This window comes from Podarcis cretensis, assembly GCF_951804945.1.
Source record: "Podarcis cretensis genome assembly, chromosome: 2".
Lineage (NCBI taxonomy): Eukaryota > Metazoa > Chordata > Lepidosauria > Squamata > Lacertidae > Podarcis > Podarcis cretensis.
This window is the reverse complement of record NC_137171.1, coordinates 81,455,113-81,470,333: the sequence shown is the minus strand read 5'-3', so window position 1 is coordinate 81,470,333 and position 15,221 is coordinate 81,455,113. Positions and strand designations below refer to the sequence as shown.

The following is a 15,221-nucleotide window of genomic DNA, read 5'->3' as shown; positions in this document are numbered from 1 at the left end:
GCTCAGGCCTCTGCAGAGGCAGAGATCCTACCCCATGCCTGCTGATGAAACACCGACTAGCTCCTAATCCCTTCAAGTATCATGGATTGAGGGTTAAGACTGCACCTTTATTCTTTCAAATATAATTATGTTTTAAAAGGAGGCAGGCATTATACAAGAGTTATTAATCCAGGGCAAAAAAATCATCATCCTCAACAACAAAAACAACAACAGCCAGTATCAACCTGTCACAATAGCAAAGAAAATATTTAAGAAAAACATCATAGACATCTTTATACAGAATCTGATTCATATTTCCAGTTGACAAATTACCTGACCTGTGTACATATGTATCTCTGACCCTTCTAAGGAGTCTTAATGTGGCCAGAGGTGGCATGTGCAGACTGCATGACCATCTGTGATCTGCTTAACTTTCCCAGTATGAACTGGATGCTATAGTGTAGATGCGAAAGGTGGAGGTTTGAACATACATACCTATTGTGTTCAAAGTCAGTCCACCCTCGTATTTTGAAATCTAGAATACTGAAAGTAATTTGTCATGGACTGGGAGGATGTAAAATGTGTAGATGCAGCCTGATCTGCTGAGGAGCTACACGTATTAAACTCACTCACCGTGGGCACATCTCCTTCCTTTAGACCTTGCTTCCATAGGGCGTATGCCTGAAAAAGCAAGGACAATTACTGCACATATAATATTGGAATCAAGCCTACAATTCAAGCTTACACATATTTGATGTTTTTGCGTGTATGCTCTAGTGCAAATCAAACACCCACAGATCAGACACTGGGGCTGATCATGTGCTCACTGTGGGTGGGGCAAGCAGCTGTGATCTCATTCCTTTATCACATATATTCAATTGTGCTACCCAGGGAGCCCTTTTAAGGACCAAAATATAGGGTGTAAAAGATTTTATAAGGAAAAGGCTTATCAGAGCTGTTAAGCATATCCATTGCGTGCAGATAAACACCCCATTCTTTCCATTAAATCTTTTTCATTCAATTCTACAGAGAAATGTGGAAATGCCCAGTTCATTACACTGAACTTGTGTCAGAATATTCAAATGTGGGGAAGAGAGCTCCTGTGCTTGGGTCTTGCTTGCAGATTTCCCATGGACATCTGGTTGGTCACTTGTGACAACAGAATGCTGCATCAGATGAGCCAGCAGGCTCTTCTTATAGTCTTACATCATGAACATTGGGATGGTTTCAAAACTTGCATCTGCCATCATAATTTACATTGTGTTCTATAGACACGAGCTGTAATCTTGCACATTGCTATGACCCATTGACACCGGGATTTCAGGCTTGTGCAGTATCTAAGAACGATACCATTAAGCTACGTGTGTGTTGTGTGTGCTTTTTTTAAAAAAATATGTCTGCTCATATGTGTATCCATTTTTGTTTCCAATGCATTAAACAGGACAAGCTGCAAACATTACTTCCGCTTCTGTTGGCACACCATCAGGACTCCCTCAGGTATTCCGAACTTACAATTTACCTGTGTATTGTTTTCCTTTCTACATTGTCATCTCATTCTTACAGCACTTGGTGTTAGAGCACCTGCTTTACATACAGGATGTCCCAAATTCAATCTCTCCCATATCAAGATAGGGTTGGAAAAGACTCCTGCTAGATACCCTGAGTTGCTGCCAGTCAGTATACAGAAATTGACAAATGATCTGGCACACCACAAGGCAGCTTTCCATGTTCTGGTGTAGTAATCAAAACTAGGGCTGGTGAGATAGGGTTATATCCAGTGCTGCACAAGCCACTCACCCTTTCTCTGCCACTCACCCTTTCTCTGCATCCACAGATCTGACTCAGAGGGTCACCAATCATTGCGCAGATTTTGAGGGTGTGTGGTAGGCTGGTGGGGGAAGAGGAAAGTGAAGTTCCATTGCATAAGTGGATGTCCGTTACACAAGTGTAACAGCAACATTAAATACAACCCATGTTCTCCAATTAGGCGATGTTCTTGTATGTTACTTCAGGTTGCTCAGAAAGATGCTTCTAAGAGGAGTGAAAAGGAAAATACTGCGCCATTACTTGAAGAGAAAAGTAAATCTGAAAAGGATGACTCTGTAGACTTGAGCTGTAGTGAGAAACAAGCTGAAACACATGACAGCACACCAGCAAAAACTATTGGCAGATTTTCAGTGGTCAGTACACAGGATGAGTTAACTTTACCACCTGTGCATTCCTTGAGATACTCTGCGCCACCAGATGTTTATCTAGATGATCAACCTTCTAGCCCTGATATGAAGACTTCTTTGCGGCGTGTGCAGACAGCATCCTCTATCGATGTACTTTGTGGTCAGGATTCTAGTGATTCTGGCGATGAATCTCTTCAAAGGAAACCATCTGCAGCTCCACCATCACCACAGAGCAGTAGTGCAGGAAATGACTACGTGAAAAAGACCTCATCTTTTCTGCAAAAGTCTGGAAAGTCCAGTTCACAAGGCCTTGATTCTCCTAATGGTCATGGATCAAAAATCCCAACCATCAACATAACTTCTTTCCATTCACAGTCATCATATGTGAGCAGTGACAATGACTCAGAGTTTGAAGATGCAGACATGAAGAAAGAATTGCAGCACCTGAGGGAAAAGTATGTTTCATTTCCATCAGAATGTCTGGTGTCATTTTGTGCGTTTGTGATATTTTTACAGCATTTAATCAGTTTCTGTTTCTTTCCTGCACGTTTATTACAAGTTGGAGTCGCTTGATATTACAAGTAAATCAACTTCCTTCCTTTGGCCTAGTTCTCCCTGAGCTGGCAGTCAAGTATCTGGACGGCATCACGTAAGGTTAAAGGTGAAGGACTGAGGTTGAAGGATGGCTTCAAAGGAGGATTAGACAAATACATGGAGGCTGTCAGTGGCTGCTAACACTGATGCCTATGTTCCACCTCCATTGTTAAGAGGCAGCATGCTTCTGAATACCAGTTGCTGGAATTCAGGAGAAGAGAGGGCTGTTGCGCTCAGGTCCTGCTTGCAGACTTCCCATGAGCATCTGGTTGGCGACTGAGAAATGGAGAGTGGACCCAGTGGCTGGTCTAGCAGGCTCTGGTTTATGTTCTTCAGTTGGAGCAGCTTATTCCCCTTCTCTTTATTTTATAGGTGTTTTCCATTGTTGAAGATAGAATTGTTATATGAACCTCACACTTAGTCTGAAGTGGTAGAGTCCCGACACAGTAAGAACTAGGCCTATATCAGAACATCTGAGAAGCAACAAGGTCATCATGACCCATGACACTTGTGGATGATAGCTTAATATAAAGTAAACACAGTTTTTCTTTCCATTAACAGGACGCATCTTCCAGCTCTCCCTCCTCCTACATGTCCCTAAAACTGTTCCTCTTTCTCTCACTATTCTGTTGCCCTCATCTAACTTCATGTGAAGCTTTGGTTCTGTCCTCTTCTAAAACCACATAGCCTGTCATTTCTCCTCCTTTCCATCACAGTATCAACCTACGCCTTTCATCTCCTCTTCTGTATTCCTATATGTCACTGTTCACCCTATTTCTTATCCCAGTCTCCCTCTCCAATTTCTCTTCTGACCTTTAACTCCTCCTTTTTGCATATTTCAGCTTACTTCTTACTTTGTTTCCTCCAACTCTGCTGTTGATCACATTACATTACATTTATTTAATTACTTAATTTCTACACCACCCTTTCTCCCAACAGTGGCCACCTTCAGCATTTCACTAATGCTACTTTCACCCAAATCACCAGTAATTTCCTTGTGAAGAAAGGGAGGATGCTCTGGAAAGCCTTGCACGCCTATTTCTTGTCCAACAGCTGCCCAACAGCCCTGCAGTGCTGCCAGCTGGGTTTTACTATTCTGTAGTTGCTACCACTACCACCCTGTTTTGGTTGCCTACAGCCTCAGAAAAGGAGGAGCAACCAGGACTATTTAGTTAGTTGTTCAATCCTGGCATCCTGGACCAGTGCACCTCCAGCCAATCCATCACCATTTCTTATCATGACTACTGCAACCTTCTCCTGTTTGGTTTTCCATTTTCTTAACTTGGTCCCCTCACCTCTATTCCACACTCTTTCAAAATAATTCACCCTTTTCATTGCTCTTCTCATGTGTCATTCCTTTTTAAAGCTCTGCACTGGCTTCCTGCATCATGCACAAGCTTTTCAGTATTAACTTTTAATAGCCTTCGTGGTCATGCCTCCTTTTCTTTTCCTACACAGGTTTTTTTGTGTGTGTCCCAGGTGGTATCATATGACTTTGGTATCATATGGTTTTCTATTGAAATATTTGCTCTCATGCAGTGTCCATGAAAAAGACTGCCTGTGATCCTAATGTGGATACTATGTACAATTTATATATTAGACATATTCTCTCTCTCTCTCTCTCTCTCTCTCTCTCTCTGTGTGTGTGTGTGTGTGTTGCACACACACACACACACACACACACACACACAGCCTTCTGGATCAGGGAGGAAACAGAAGCCTGTGGGAAACCTGCAGGCAGGATCCAAGCACTCACCCCTCCTGTGGTTTCCAGCAACAAGTATTCAAAAGCATTGCTGCCTGCAACTGTGGAGGTAGAGCATAGCCATCATGGCTAGTAGCATCCCATAGCCTTCTCCTACTTAAATCTGTCGAATCCTCTTTCAAAACCATCCAGCTTGGTGACCATCACTGCCTCCTGTTGGAGTGAGTCCCATAGTTCAGCTCTGTGCCACGTGAAGAAGTCATTTATTTTCTCTGTCCTGAATCTTCCAACATTCAGCTTCATCAGTGGTCCATGAGTTCTAGTGTTAGAGAGGGAGGAAAACTTTTCTCTATGTGCTTTCTGCATCATTTTATAAATGTCTATCAGGTCGCCTCTTATTCACCTTTTCTCTAAACTAAAAAGTTCCCAAGTGCTGCAACCTTTCTTCATAGGGGATGATCTCCATCCTCTTGATTATTTTCGTGGCCCTTTTCTGGACCTTTTCCAAAACACACACACATATAAGCAGTGCTTTGAATTTGATGTAACAACCTGTTTCTGTTCTTCAGACACATGAAAGAAATTACTGAGCTGCAGACTCAGCAGAAGAAAGAAATAGAAGCCCTGTACATCCGGCTGGGGAAGCCTTTGCCACCAAATATCGGGTTCCTTCATTCTGCCCCGCCAACTGGCCGTCGACGAAGAACCAGCAAGAGCAAATTAAAAACTGGGAAATTAATAAATCCTGTTGTTCAACAGCTCAAAACAACAACATCCAGTACAAGTACGTACATCAGATAACTTTCTCCTATGAGTAACTTTACCAGTGCTCTCCTTTTGCTGCCACATGTTTATGAAGTGCACATGATGCGTAGTGAAAAGCATCTGTGTCAGTTTTACATTTGCATTGTTCTCGCAGAGAGACTCAAGATTTCAAATTGAGGACTGTTTTGTAAGGCAGTGGATTTTTGTTTTTGTTTTTACATTTGCACTATTTGACCCCAGAACAAACGAAGGCCTGTTAAAATGGATTTACTTAGATTGACCTTTAGCACATTTTCCTGTTGAGTAAATTAACACGTAAATCCAGGACTGAAGCAACATTAAACACCACCGCAGCAACAGCATACGGAAACATTTGTAAAACCTTATTTCTAGGTATAAGACTGTGTCTTGATTAGAAAATGGTTCTGCCTGGTTGCAGCTTAGTCTTTGTGGTCTGAGCATGATCCAGCTCAGTACTGGGGAAGCATCAGGCCCGATAGAGTTCTGCTTATGTCTTTCTTCCCCTTGGCACACTAAGCCATTATTAGGCATGGGGAGGGTGGCATGCACGGAGGAAGCATGACATTCAAGTTCCTCCACATGTGGCTGTACCTATATAGGATATATTTATATTAACATCAGTAAGAGCAAAACACCATTTTTTGTAATAAAATAAAATAAAATTGGGGGGGGGACCACCCTAATTCTTATAATGCACTTAAAAACCCTACAGACTGTTTTATGATTTAGTTGCTTTTTGTTTCTGTTGGGTGGTATTCAACTAATTTTTACACACAATAAACCCACTGATATGAATGAACATGACAACATTATGTGCATTAATTTCAGTAGTTGTGGGTCCAGGCATTGTGCTCCCCAGTCTCCAGATAAATAAAAGACCACTAAGACTGGGTTTGGATCGAAACAGGTCACAACTTTATTGAATACAGATGAAAGAGGTTTTTGGCTTGGGCATGGGACAATCAAAATACTTCCAGCCCGCCCATTGGAAGTGACACATAGGTCAATCCAGGTGGGGGTTCCTAAGACTTACATCAAATAGGGTGACCCCTGAATCCCTTTAATGGGATACCCCAGTGTTTGGAGCAGCAGGTGGAAACTACAACCCCCTCTCCATCCAAGACAAAGGATTGCCCCAATGCCCAACGATTGCTATGAGGTAGGCAAAACCACCAGGTTGGAGCCAATTCGCCCGGTGGACAAATTCCTACCCAGCCCCATAAAATGGCGACCACAGCAAAGTCCTTGACTATCAACTTGAACCAAGGGTGGGGAACCCGATGAGGGAAAAGCAGGTAGGGCCCCAGGTGCAGGCCATTTAAATGGTCAGGGACCGGACCCGAGGGAAGCCTTCCCACTCCTCCAGCTCCACTCCCTCGCCAAGCCCATGTCCTAGCCTGCATCCCCGTTCATCAAATCAATGCAGGCCAGGATCTGGCTCCTGATAGGCGGTGCGGGCTTACGCCCACGCTATCTATCAGGAAGGGGCACTGATGTTAGGATTCTCTCATCAGGGGGCCTGGTGGAACCTCTGCTGTCCCTCAACACCGCCTCACGAAAAGGGTGAGTGGACTTGGAACTCAATGTAGTGCTGAGCAGATTGCTGGTGGGATGCAGTCCTCCACACCCCACACTGTTCTGTGGAATCTTCCCAGAGAAGATTTGAGGGAGGGGTGTGTGGTATGGCAGCCAAGCCCCCTTGCACTAGCAGGAGTTCTTGCCCTGGCTTCTCCTAGTGGAATGGGGTAGATGACTTACCTTTTTAACTTTTGCTTTATTATTTCCGTATACTAGGCTGAAGATATGATGGGTGATATTAAAAAGCACCTTTTAAATTGCATGTTCCCCCCTCTCATTTTTGTCTGCCCAAAAGGAAGAATGTGCTACCCTTGGGAATTGCCCACTTCCCGCAGTCTTTGCTGTAGCTGATGTGGGGCATATTCCCTACAACCTTTGCATAGAAAATGCTGTAGCATTTTTCCATACTAAGTTATGAACTTTTTGTGTTTGAAACTTGTTTACATGGGGATTTTTTTCTTCCATCCCATATGTTTCCAACCACGTCAGCAGTTTTGAAGTAAAATGGGGCGGAGGGAGAGAATCCTTGTAAAACTCTTTAATATCTTCATTACCATGCCTACTCATTGTGTAAAAGTTGATAGGTGAAGACCATCTTTTCTCCCTAATCTCTGTTCTCCAGAAAATGGGACAATGAAATTCAGTATTTTAATTATTATTTCTGACTAATTTCTACCTAAAAAATGTGAAGGCCATTGTAGTTCCTGGAGAAAGGGAGGACGGGTTTTGCTCAGCCATTCCATCTGATAGAGTGGCTCGACCTTACACTGTTTTTCTGAAATGATTCCTTTCAGTCTTCCCCCCCAACTGCCCTCAACCCAGGTGAGCAGTATTGCTTTTTTCTCACAATGCAGTGTCATCTTCTGCCCTTTATCCAGTTTCTTCTTCTTCTAGGGTTATTCATTCATAGGATATTGGGAAATGAAGCAAGCTTCTTCAGGGAAGTGATGGTCTATCCTTTCCCTGGAGAGCATTTTAAGGGAAGGCCAGATGAGTTCCTGTGAAAATGGGTTTAAGTTTGGGTGGTTGGGGGGTGGGGTGCATTCTGCCCAGATGATGGATGGACTAAGACTTTAATCCTTTATGTACCTACTTGGGAGTGAACCCCATTGCATAAAGTTTTAGTTATTTCTGAGTGGTCATGCGTAGGATAAGGCCGTGCGTAACTCTTTCAGGTCTCATGTCTCTTAAAGAATCCAGACAATAACAACACTGTTTTGTGTCCCCATTTTGTGTGCCCATTGGCGTTTTCATCTTGTGTTTCCCAAACAGTAGTCTTTCACAAACACATACATATACCAGATTTCTAAAATACACTTTTTAAAAAATAGTTCGGATATGGCAATGGAAAAGTCCTGAAAAACCTTTGCCATCACCTAATGTAGCTCTCTCAGTCATGGCATCCATCAATAATCCTATGTAGGTCTACTCAGATGTAAAATCTCACTGCATTCAGTGGGGTTAGTCAGCATACAAACATAGCTTATGTCCAAAAAATGTAAAATGGGGTGGCTCTGCAAATTTTGTTGGACCAAATTCTATTGTTTCTAGCCAGCATGACCACAGGTCAGAGACATTAGTAGACAGCATGGTGGAGCAGCTGCACTCGCCTGACCCATTGACAACTTAATCACTGCTGTTTACTAGAAGGTGGTGCCAGGGTGAGGTGGTAGGAAGGTCAGCACGGTGCAAACACTAGACTGGTTTTGCTGGTGTGTTTGCATTGTGCCAAACTTCCCACCTCCTTACCTTCTCCTTCTTGGTAAGGAGAAGTGATTCAGCTGTTGGGAGATCAGGTGAGTACCACTATGCCACCCACTACTGGGATCATAGGAATTGTAGTCCAAGGGTAGCTGTAGGCCCATAGCTTAGCTAAAGGCCCATAGCTTAGCTTAGCTATGGGCCTATTGTAAAGCTACTGTTTTGAAGCTACTTCTATTGTAAAGCTGCTGTCAGTGTTATTTCATATTATATTGGCATCAACACTTGCAAACCGAACAGCAGGTTGGTTACCTGCAGTTGGAAGTGTTTCTACTGTGCAGCTTCATGCAGCTGTAGATTTCTTGCACTGCTTCAAAATATTTGAAGCGTTCTTCAGGAATGACCTGCTAGTTGCAGCCAATCTTATTTCTTGGCGTTTGGTGATTTTTGCATGTATCCTTTTTTAGGTAGTGTATCAGACTGCAAAGACACTCTGGCTAAAGAAAATGCTAAAGCTCAGACTGGTTCTACTGAAGCAGCAGCACTAACTTCGTCCACATCAGCCATACTTGGAAAGTCAGTTCAGACACAGCAACCCTGCTCTGTCAAGGCTTCCTTGTCCACTGACATCTGCTCTGGATTAGCTACTGAGGGAGGCGATGCCCATGAAAATTCTGCCCAAGGTGATTCTATATACTTGGGGTCATCATTCCTTCTATACTGAAATTAGCAATTATTTTAACATTAAAAGTGAATTTATATGACGTTGGGAGTTGCAGGTTCAAATAGCTGCTCAGCGCACTGACTTGGGCAAGTTACCGTCTCGCAGTCTAAGCTACTTTATAGAGCGGTTAATAGAATAAATGTGATAAGAACAGCAAGGGTCCTATAGTGATGATAACATTATTATAATGGTTCTTCAATTATTGTGAAATTGTAGATGTCCAAGTCATTAATGCATCTTTTGATTATGAGCTATATTTGAAAGGTTAGTAGTGTGTGAAAAATGAAGTTATCACATGTCTTAGATTCACATTATAGAAGAATTGCCAGTTTTCAAGGAATTGTACATCTTTTTTAAAAAAATAAGGAAATGGTCCTTTGTACATTTAAACAATTTGGTAGGAGGAAAAGGCTGGCTTACTTTTCTTTTGGTCCATATTCTTAGATCCAAATCTGGTGCAGAATTTTGTTCCTATGACATTCTTTCATAAAATTGCCTATGCAAATATAGCATGGGAGCAATTAAGCTTTTACCACCTTGCAAGTTAGTTCCGTTATTCTCATGGGTTTCTGGCTTCACTAGAAGATCTCTATCTCATTTGAGACACAGTTTCATATAATAATAGTATCCGTATCTTGCAGTGCACAGTTCCATAGATTAGTCACGATATGTGTAGCAATATTTGTTGCAAAGTGTAATGATGATTAAAAAAACAATACTTTACTCAGTTCTGCATGTCCTGCCAAACTAATCCTACAAAGTATCTATTTTCTTCTGCTGTTATTTTTTGCATCCTTTTGCATATAGCCAATGAACTTACTCCTCTTTGGCAAGGCTAAAATGGAGATGTGGATGATAAACTAACAAAGCTGATATGACTGATGGTGACAACTGATCTCAGCTATTTGTACTTTATAAGTGTCTTTGTTTTCTTCCCTTTATATTCATTTGCAGGCTGGACGGTTTTCCACCAAACGTCTGAGAGAGTGACCTATAAATCTAGTAGCAAACCTCGTACCAGATTCCTCAGTGGACCTGTGTCTTTGTCCATCTGTTTGTATTTGTTCTTTTGTATTTTATCATAGCCCATCTTTCTTTTGTCCCCCTTTTTCCAAAACTCATTTTCATATATATATCTAAAACGTTTGACCGGGTGTCCCCTTTTCCCCCTAGACACTCTCTTTGATTTCCTTCTTTAAAAGTTAATCATCATTGACACTATTTTTATTTATTTAATTATTATTTATTTATTTCACGTGGAAAGCTTTTGTGCACTGCTTTTGGCTCATGCCTGGGTACCAAAAGCATGTGTGGAAGATCTCATAATTTATTCTATAGCCTTATGGCAAATCTTACCCTAGACATATCTTTTATGTGATTTTACGTTTAAGTAACTTTTAATTTCCAATGTGGCAGTTATAAATGTCTGCTGTCCCAGTTCCAGCGATACCAAAAAGAAATCCAACGTTCTGTAGACGAATGGTCTCTTTCACACATGTTTGGACTATGAAGACATGCATGTAGCAAGCTGACACAATACTAGAAGGTCACTGAAGGGTATAACTTCTGCACAAGGGCTGTATTCAAACAATATACAGTACTGTTTATATCCACCCTTTTTATTACTGTTACTATTATTATTATTTTATTTGTTCTATCCCTTGCATGTGGAAATGCTGAGAAATGCTCCTGCTAGTTTTTTTAAAAACATCTTTTATGAGCAGTATTTCCTCCCCACACACTCAATGTATACTTTGGGTTTCTTTAAGTGAATTTTGTTAAATGCAACTGTCGAGTTATTCTGCTACAAAGTGCAGTGTGGCTATTATTGTTAACTCACCTAGCTGGAGCACTTTACTCGGTTGAATTTTACTATGACCTTACGTGACCTCAGAGATGAAGTCAATAAGCAGTTCATCAAAGCACAGAATATTTTTTAAAAGAAAAATTAAAGTTTTAATGGCACTCTAGAATGTTTCACTGATACAATGTCTGGGTTGATTTCAAATAGCCGTACAACTAAAAGCAAGTAGATGTTTCCTTAATTGTACGAGTATACCAATTGGCAGTTCAATCAACTCTCACATATATTTAACTTTCTTAAAGCAGGTATTAATTATACGGAAAATAGATTTTTTTTACTGTGCAGTCAAGATACATTGCACTGATAAGTGATCTAGACCTTTGTTACATGTAGTGCCAAAAAACAGGGACAGCGTTTTGGTAACTAAACATCCAGTTAATTTAGTGTTCATTTCCATTTGTATCAAACTTTTACCATTGGAACTATGCATTTTTTATCATTATTGAGGTGATGCAGATCAAAGGCACAAGACTACTCAAAATGCATCCTCCTTGATTCCCAAATAATTATATTTTTTATTTTAAAACTTCATTAATATTTAATTATAAAGGGCTGGTGAGAACTGATACATATAGAGATTAGCGTATGAAGCAAGTCACCTTAAACTTTAACAGTACTTTCAAGATCTAGAACTAATGGATAATATCCAACTAAGTTATACACATAATAGTTGATTTCAGTGGGTCAGTTACAAGTATGATCAACATTAGATATTGCTCAGTGTTACTGAAATTTTCTGTATATAATTATTCATGTTAACAATCTGGATGTGGTTGTAACTTTTTCTGTGGTCACAAGTAGTCAGAATAGTTCCATTTGTCTTCTACACTTTTGCTGTACACAACCCATTCTAATTTTAAACATTAAATGTTCTTAGCATTTGGTTCCATGACAGTAATGACAAAGATAACACACAACTTACATTCTTAAACTAGTCATTTTAAATACTCACATGAGCCCTCAATTTTTTAGCATGTATTTATTAGGTGATTTATTCGTGATGCAATTCTTTAGCAAAGCATTCTAAAGGGAAAACAAATCAATTAATTGAATATGCTATCAGATGTTATCATCTGGTTTGAAAGCAGAGAGTGGATGTGATCTGTTGGGTGAACTTTGCCATTTTTAATAAATCTTTTGCCCAAAGTTAGATGTCGTTAGACTGAATCTCACATATAATTTGACATCATCCATTTCAAGTTATCTGGCTAGTGTAGCAAAGAACAACCTCGATTTTGATGCCCAGGAAACACAAAAGGATAATGTGACCACCACAATATCTGACACCTTTCAGTTGTCTAACACAATGAATCGGTTGCCTGATTTCTATTTCTATTTTATTTATTTATTTTAGAGCTTTATACCTCATCAGTTCCCAGAGCAGTTAACAAAAGTTGAAACCAAACCAAAACAAAAGCATTAAAACGCCACTGCGTAAAAGCAGTTGACTTCATAGTCTAGACCGAAATGTTTCTCATTTTAGCTGGTCCTCACCTCCATCTACACATGCATAAATATCGTTGAGCAAGCATCATATCAGATAATGAACTTCAACTTCCATTGAAATAAAAAGTAACTGTCTTGACCCTCCCATTGTAGAGAAACACTTGGGCATGGTGGGCTAAGTCTTCTGAAATTTCATAGCATTTTAGCCCCTTGTCCAGGGACAACTTTTCCATTCTCCTCATGCTTCTTTCCCTTGAGCAAGACTAGTATGGCCACATTTCAGATTTTAAAAAAAGCCTTACGTGCATTTGGAGCAAAAAAATATTTTTTCCCCTACCTGAATTTTAATCTCCATAAAAAGAAAGTTCTCAGAAGTACAGAGTACTTTCCAGATTCCCCTCCCTACTGTGGGCTGAAGTGTTGCTTTTCTGTAGTGCAAACTCTTTCCTTGCATTTTGCTGGGATGATATATTGGTTGATACTTCAGCAATCATTAAAAAGGTTGACTTGTACTCTCCTTCTTGATTATATACATATATGAAGGGCATGACAGAAACTCCATATACTGCCTTTTAGTGGGACTAAAGTGTTACCTTGAAATCATGTCTAGAAAAATACCTAATTCTGATGGCAGTTTGCATAGCAATAGAATTTTATTTATTTCTTTTAAAAGATGACAGATTTTTTTTTAATGTGTATCTAATGTACCTTTCCATTTACACTGTAATTCAGTTAAGCTGATCATGGCAAGAAGAATTCTTATCATGCAGTTGATGTGAATTTTGATTCCTCTTCTCCTGGAAATAACATAACTTTGCATACAGTCACTGAGGGAAAATGGGAACATTCCCAAAGAATGGGAACATTCCCAAAGAAAGGGATGCCATAACAGTTAATATGAATGAAAAAAAATACTTTCAGTTTGTTTGATTAAAGATATCATCCTGTTGGTGCTGTTTGAAAGAGTTCTAGCCGAATCAAGCAGCTAATGTTACTTCCTAAAGAGAAAAGTGTTCCCCAACTCAAGAAAGTAATAGCTGGTCCAGCTCTGCCATGTTTATTTGGACAAAATCTCTCTCTCACATCATAACTGAAAGTCCCTCTTCTTTACAGGGATGGGTTGTGGGATACATCTGGTGTGGAAGTTCTATTCTTTACTTATTACACTTAAATTCAATATTGGTCATCATTCCTGAAGTAAAAATACTATTGTTGGCTTTCATACCCAGGGCATTTCTTGTCCCATTTTATATGCGATATTAACAGATGTGGAATAATCTAGCCTGGTTTTATTTTTCAGGCGCAAAACACAATTTCTGACTTGTGTACAGTAGCATGTGGAGTCTGCTTGGAATACTTAATGACATTCAGCAAAATGTTAATTAAATGTTTCATATGGCTAAGAGAAATGTGCAGTAAGGGCCTCTCCCTAGTTTACAGTAGCATGAGGCTGCAGGTAAAGCAGGTAGGACTGTTCAGCAAGGCATGCTTTTGTTTAGCATGTCATCCAAACCTGGGCTGGTGGTTTAGTTCTCTCCAGGCAAACCATGAACTGTAACCAAGGTTTGTCCTAGAGTTGTAGCTCATGATTTGTCTGGGAAAGTGAAACCTTGAGCCCTGGTTGGAACAACCCACCAAGCCAGACCATGGTTTAGTTCAATGCAGTCCAGCAGCAGAATGACTCAAACAACAACATGGCTTTGGTCTATCTGCTTAATATTGAGGGTTTAAAAAAAAAAATAGTTTAAGGAATCTAGTAATTAAATAGATAGCAAATGATGCTCTTGTCAGAGTTCTCCCTTAGAAGTAACTATACTTAACATTTGGAAAATGAGCAGTACATCACTGAATGTATCATAGCATCTCACCAAGCTTTTGAAACTGATGAATTGGAATACCCTCAATAGATCTATTAGAATCCAGATGCATTTTGAACATATTATAGAGATTAGAGGGCTCAGTATTTTGTATTTGGACACATAATTTGAATTGGAATGGTCCTCAGCTCTGCAGAACTTTGTGGTCTTGTAAAAACAATATATAGCCAGCTTAGTTTTGCCTTTTTCTTAATATTTATTATTCATTGATTAATCAGATGAATATAGTTTTGAAGCACAATTAAAACAGGCACCAACATATTTTTTTAAAATGTGCTTTTTAAAATTCACCTTCAGATTTACGCAGGTCCAAATAAAAACTGCATAGCATTTGTTTGGATAGCATCAAATTTCTGTAGGTTTTGAGCTGCCCAGTTATTTCTTCTTTTCACACCTGAACTGCTGACTTTCTGTCTGTTCCTTCTTGCATAATGGTTACTTTTTTGTTGTTTAAAAATGCAGAAGATTTTCCATCAGACTTTTTTCTTTCCCCCCTTTTTAGTCTTGCCTAACTCTGTATGTCTTGTATCATTTTACCTTGTAGGGTCCACCCTGAAACGACTATGTCTAGGCAAAGATCACAGTAGTAGTAACTATCCCTCTCTCTTTTGTTTTTTGGGTTTTTGTTATTTCTTTCTGAGCATGAGCTGCTTTATTTAAATGTAATCTAGTCATTTATTTAAACAACAGGCATTGCATTCATGATCGTATTAAGTTAGGCTGCATCTGAATTAAGTGCAGGTATCCTTTTGGTAGCTTTGCATGCTGGTGATGCTTTGGGATGCCTGCATGT

The 15,221-nt window shown here is 40.0% G+C and overlaps 1 protein-coding gene across 3 annotated transcripts in view; it reads left to right on the top strand.

Moving 5' to 3' along the window:
• The window catches only part of WNK2 (WNK lysine deficient protein kinase 2), a 111,936-nt gene that overhangs the window by 76,446 nt on the left and 20,269 nt on the right, over positions 1-15,221 (top strand). For all 3 annotated transcript variants that reach the window (XM_079964929.1, XM_079964928.1, XM_079964930.1), the window contains 6 exons: positions 1,421-1,476; positions 1,992-2,608; positions 5,022-5,236; positions 8,985-9,200; positions 10,196-10,294; positions 14,973-15,017. In XM_079964929.1, coding sequence (XP_079821055.1) covers positions 1,421-1,476; positions 1,992-2,608; positions 5,022-5,236; positions 8,985-9,200; positions 10,196-10,294; positions 14,973-15,017 — 1,248 coding nt within the window. The remainder of the gene's footprint in view (positions 1-1,420; positions 1,477-1,991; positions 2,609-5,021; positions 5,237-8,984; positions 9,201-10,195; positions 10,295-14,972; positions 15,018-15,221) is intronic.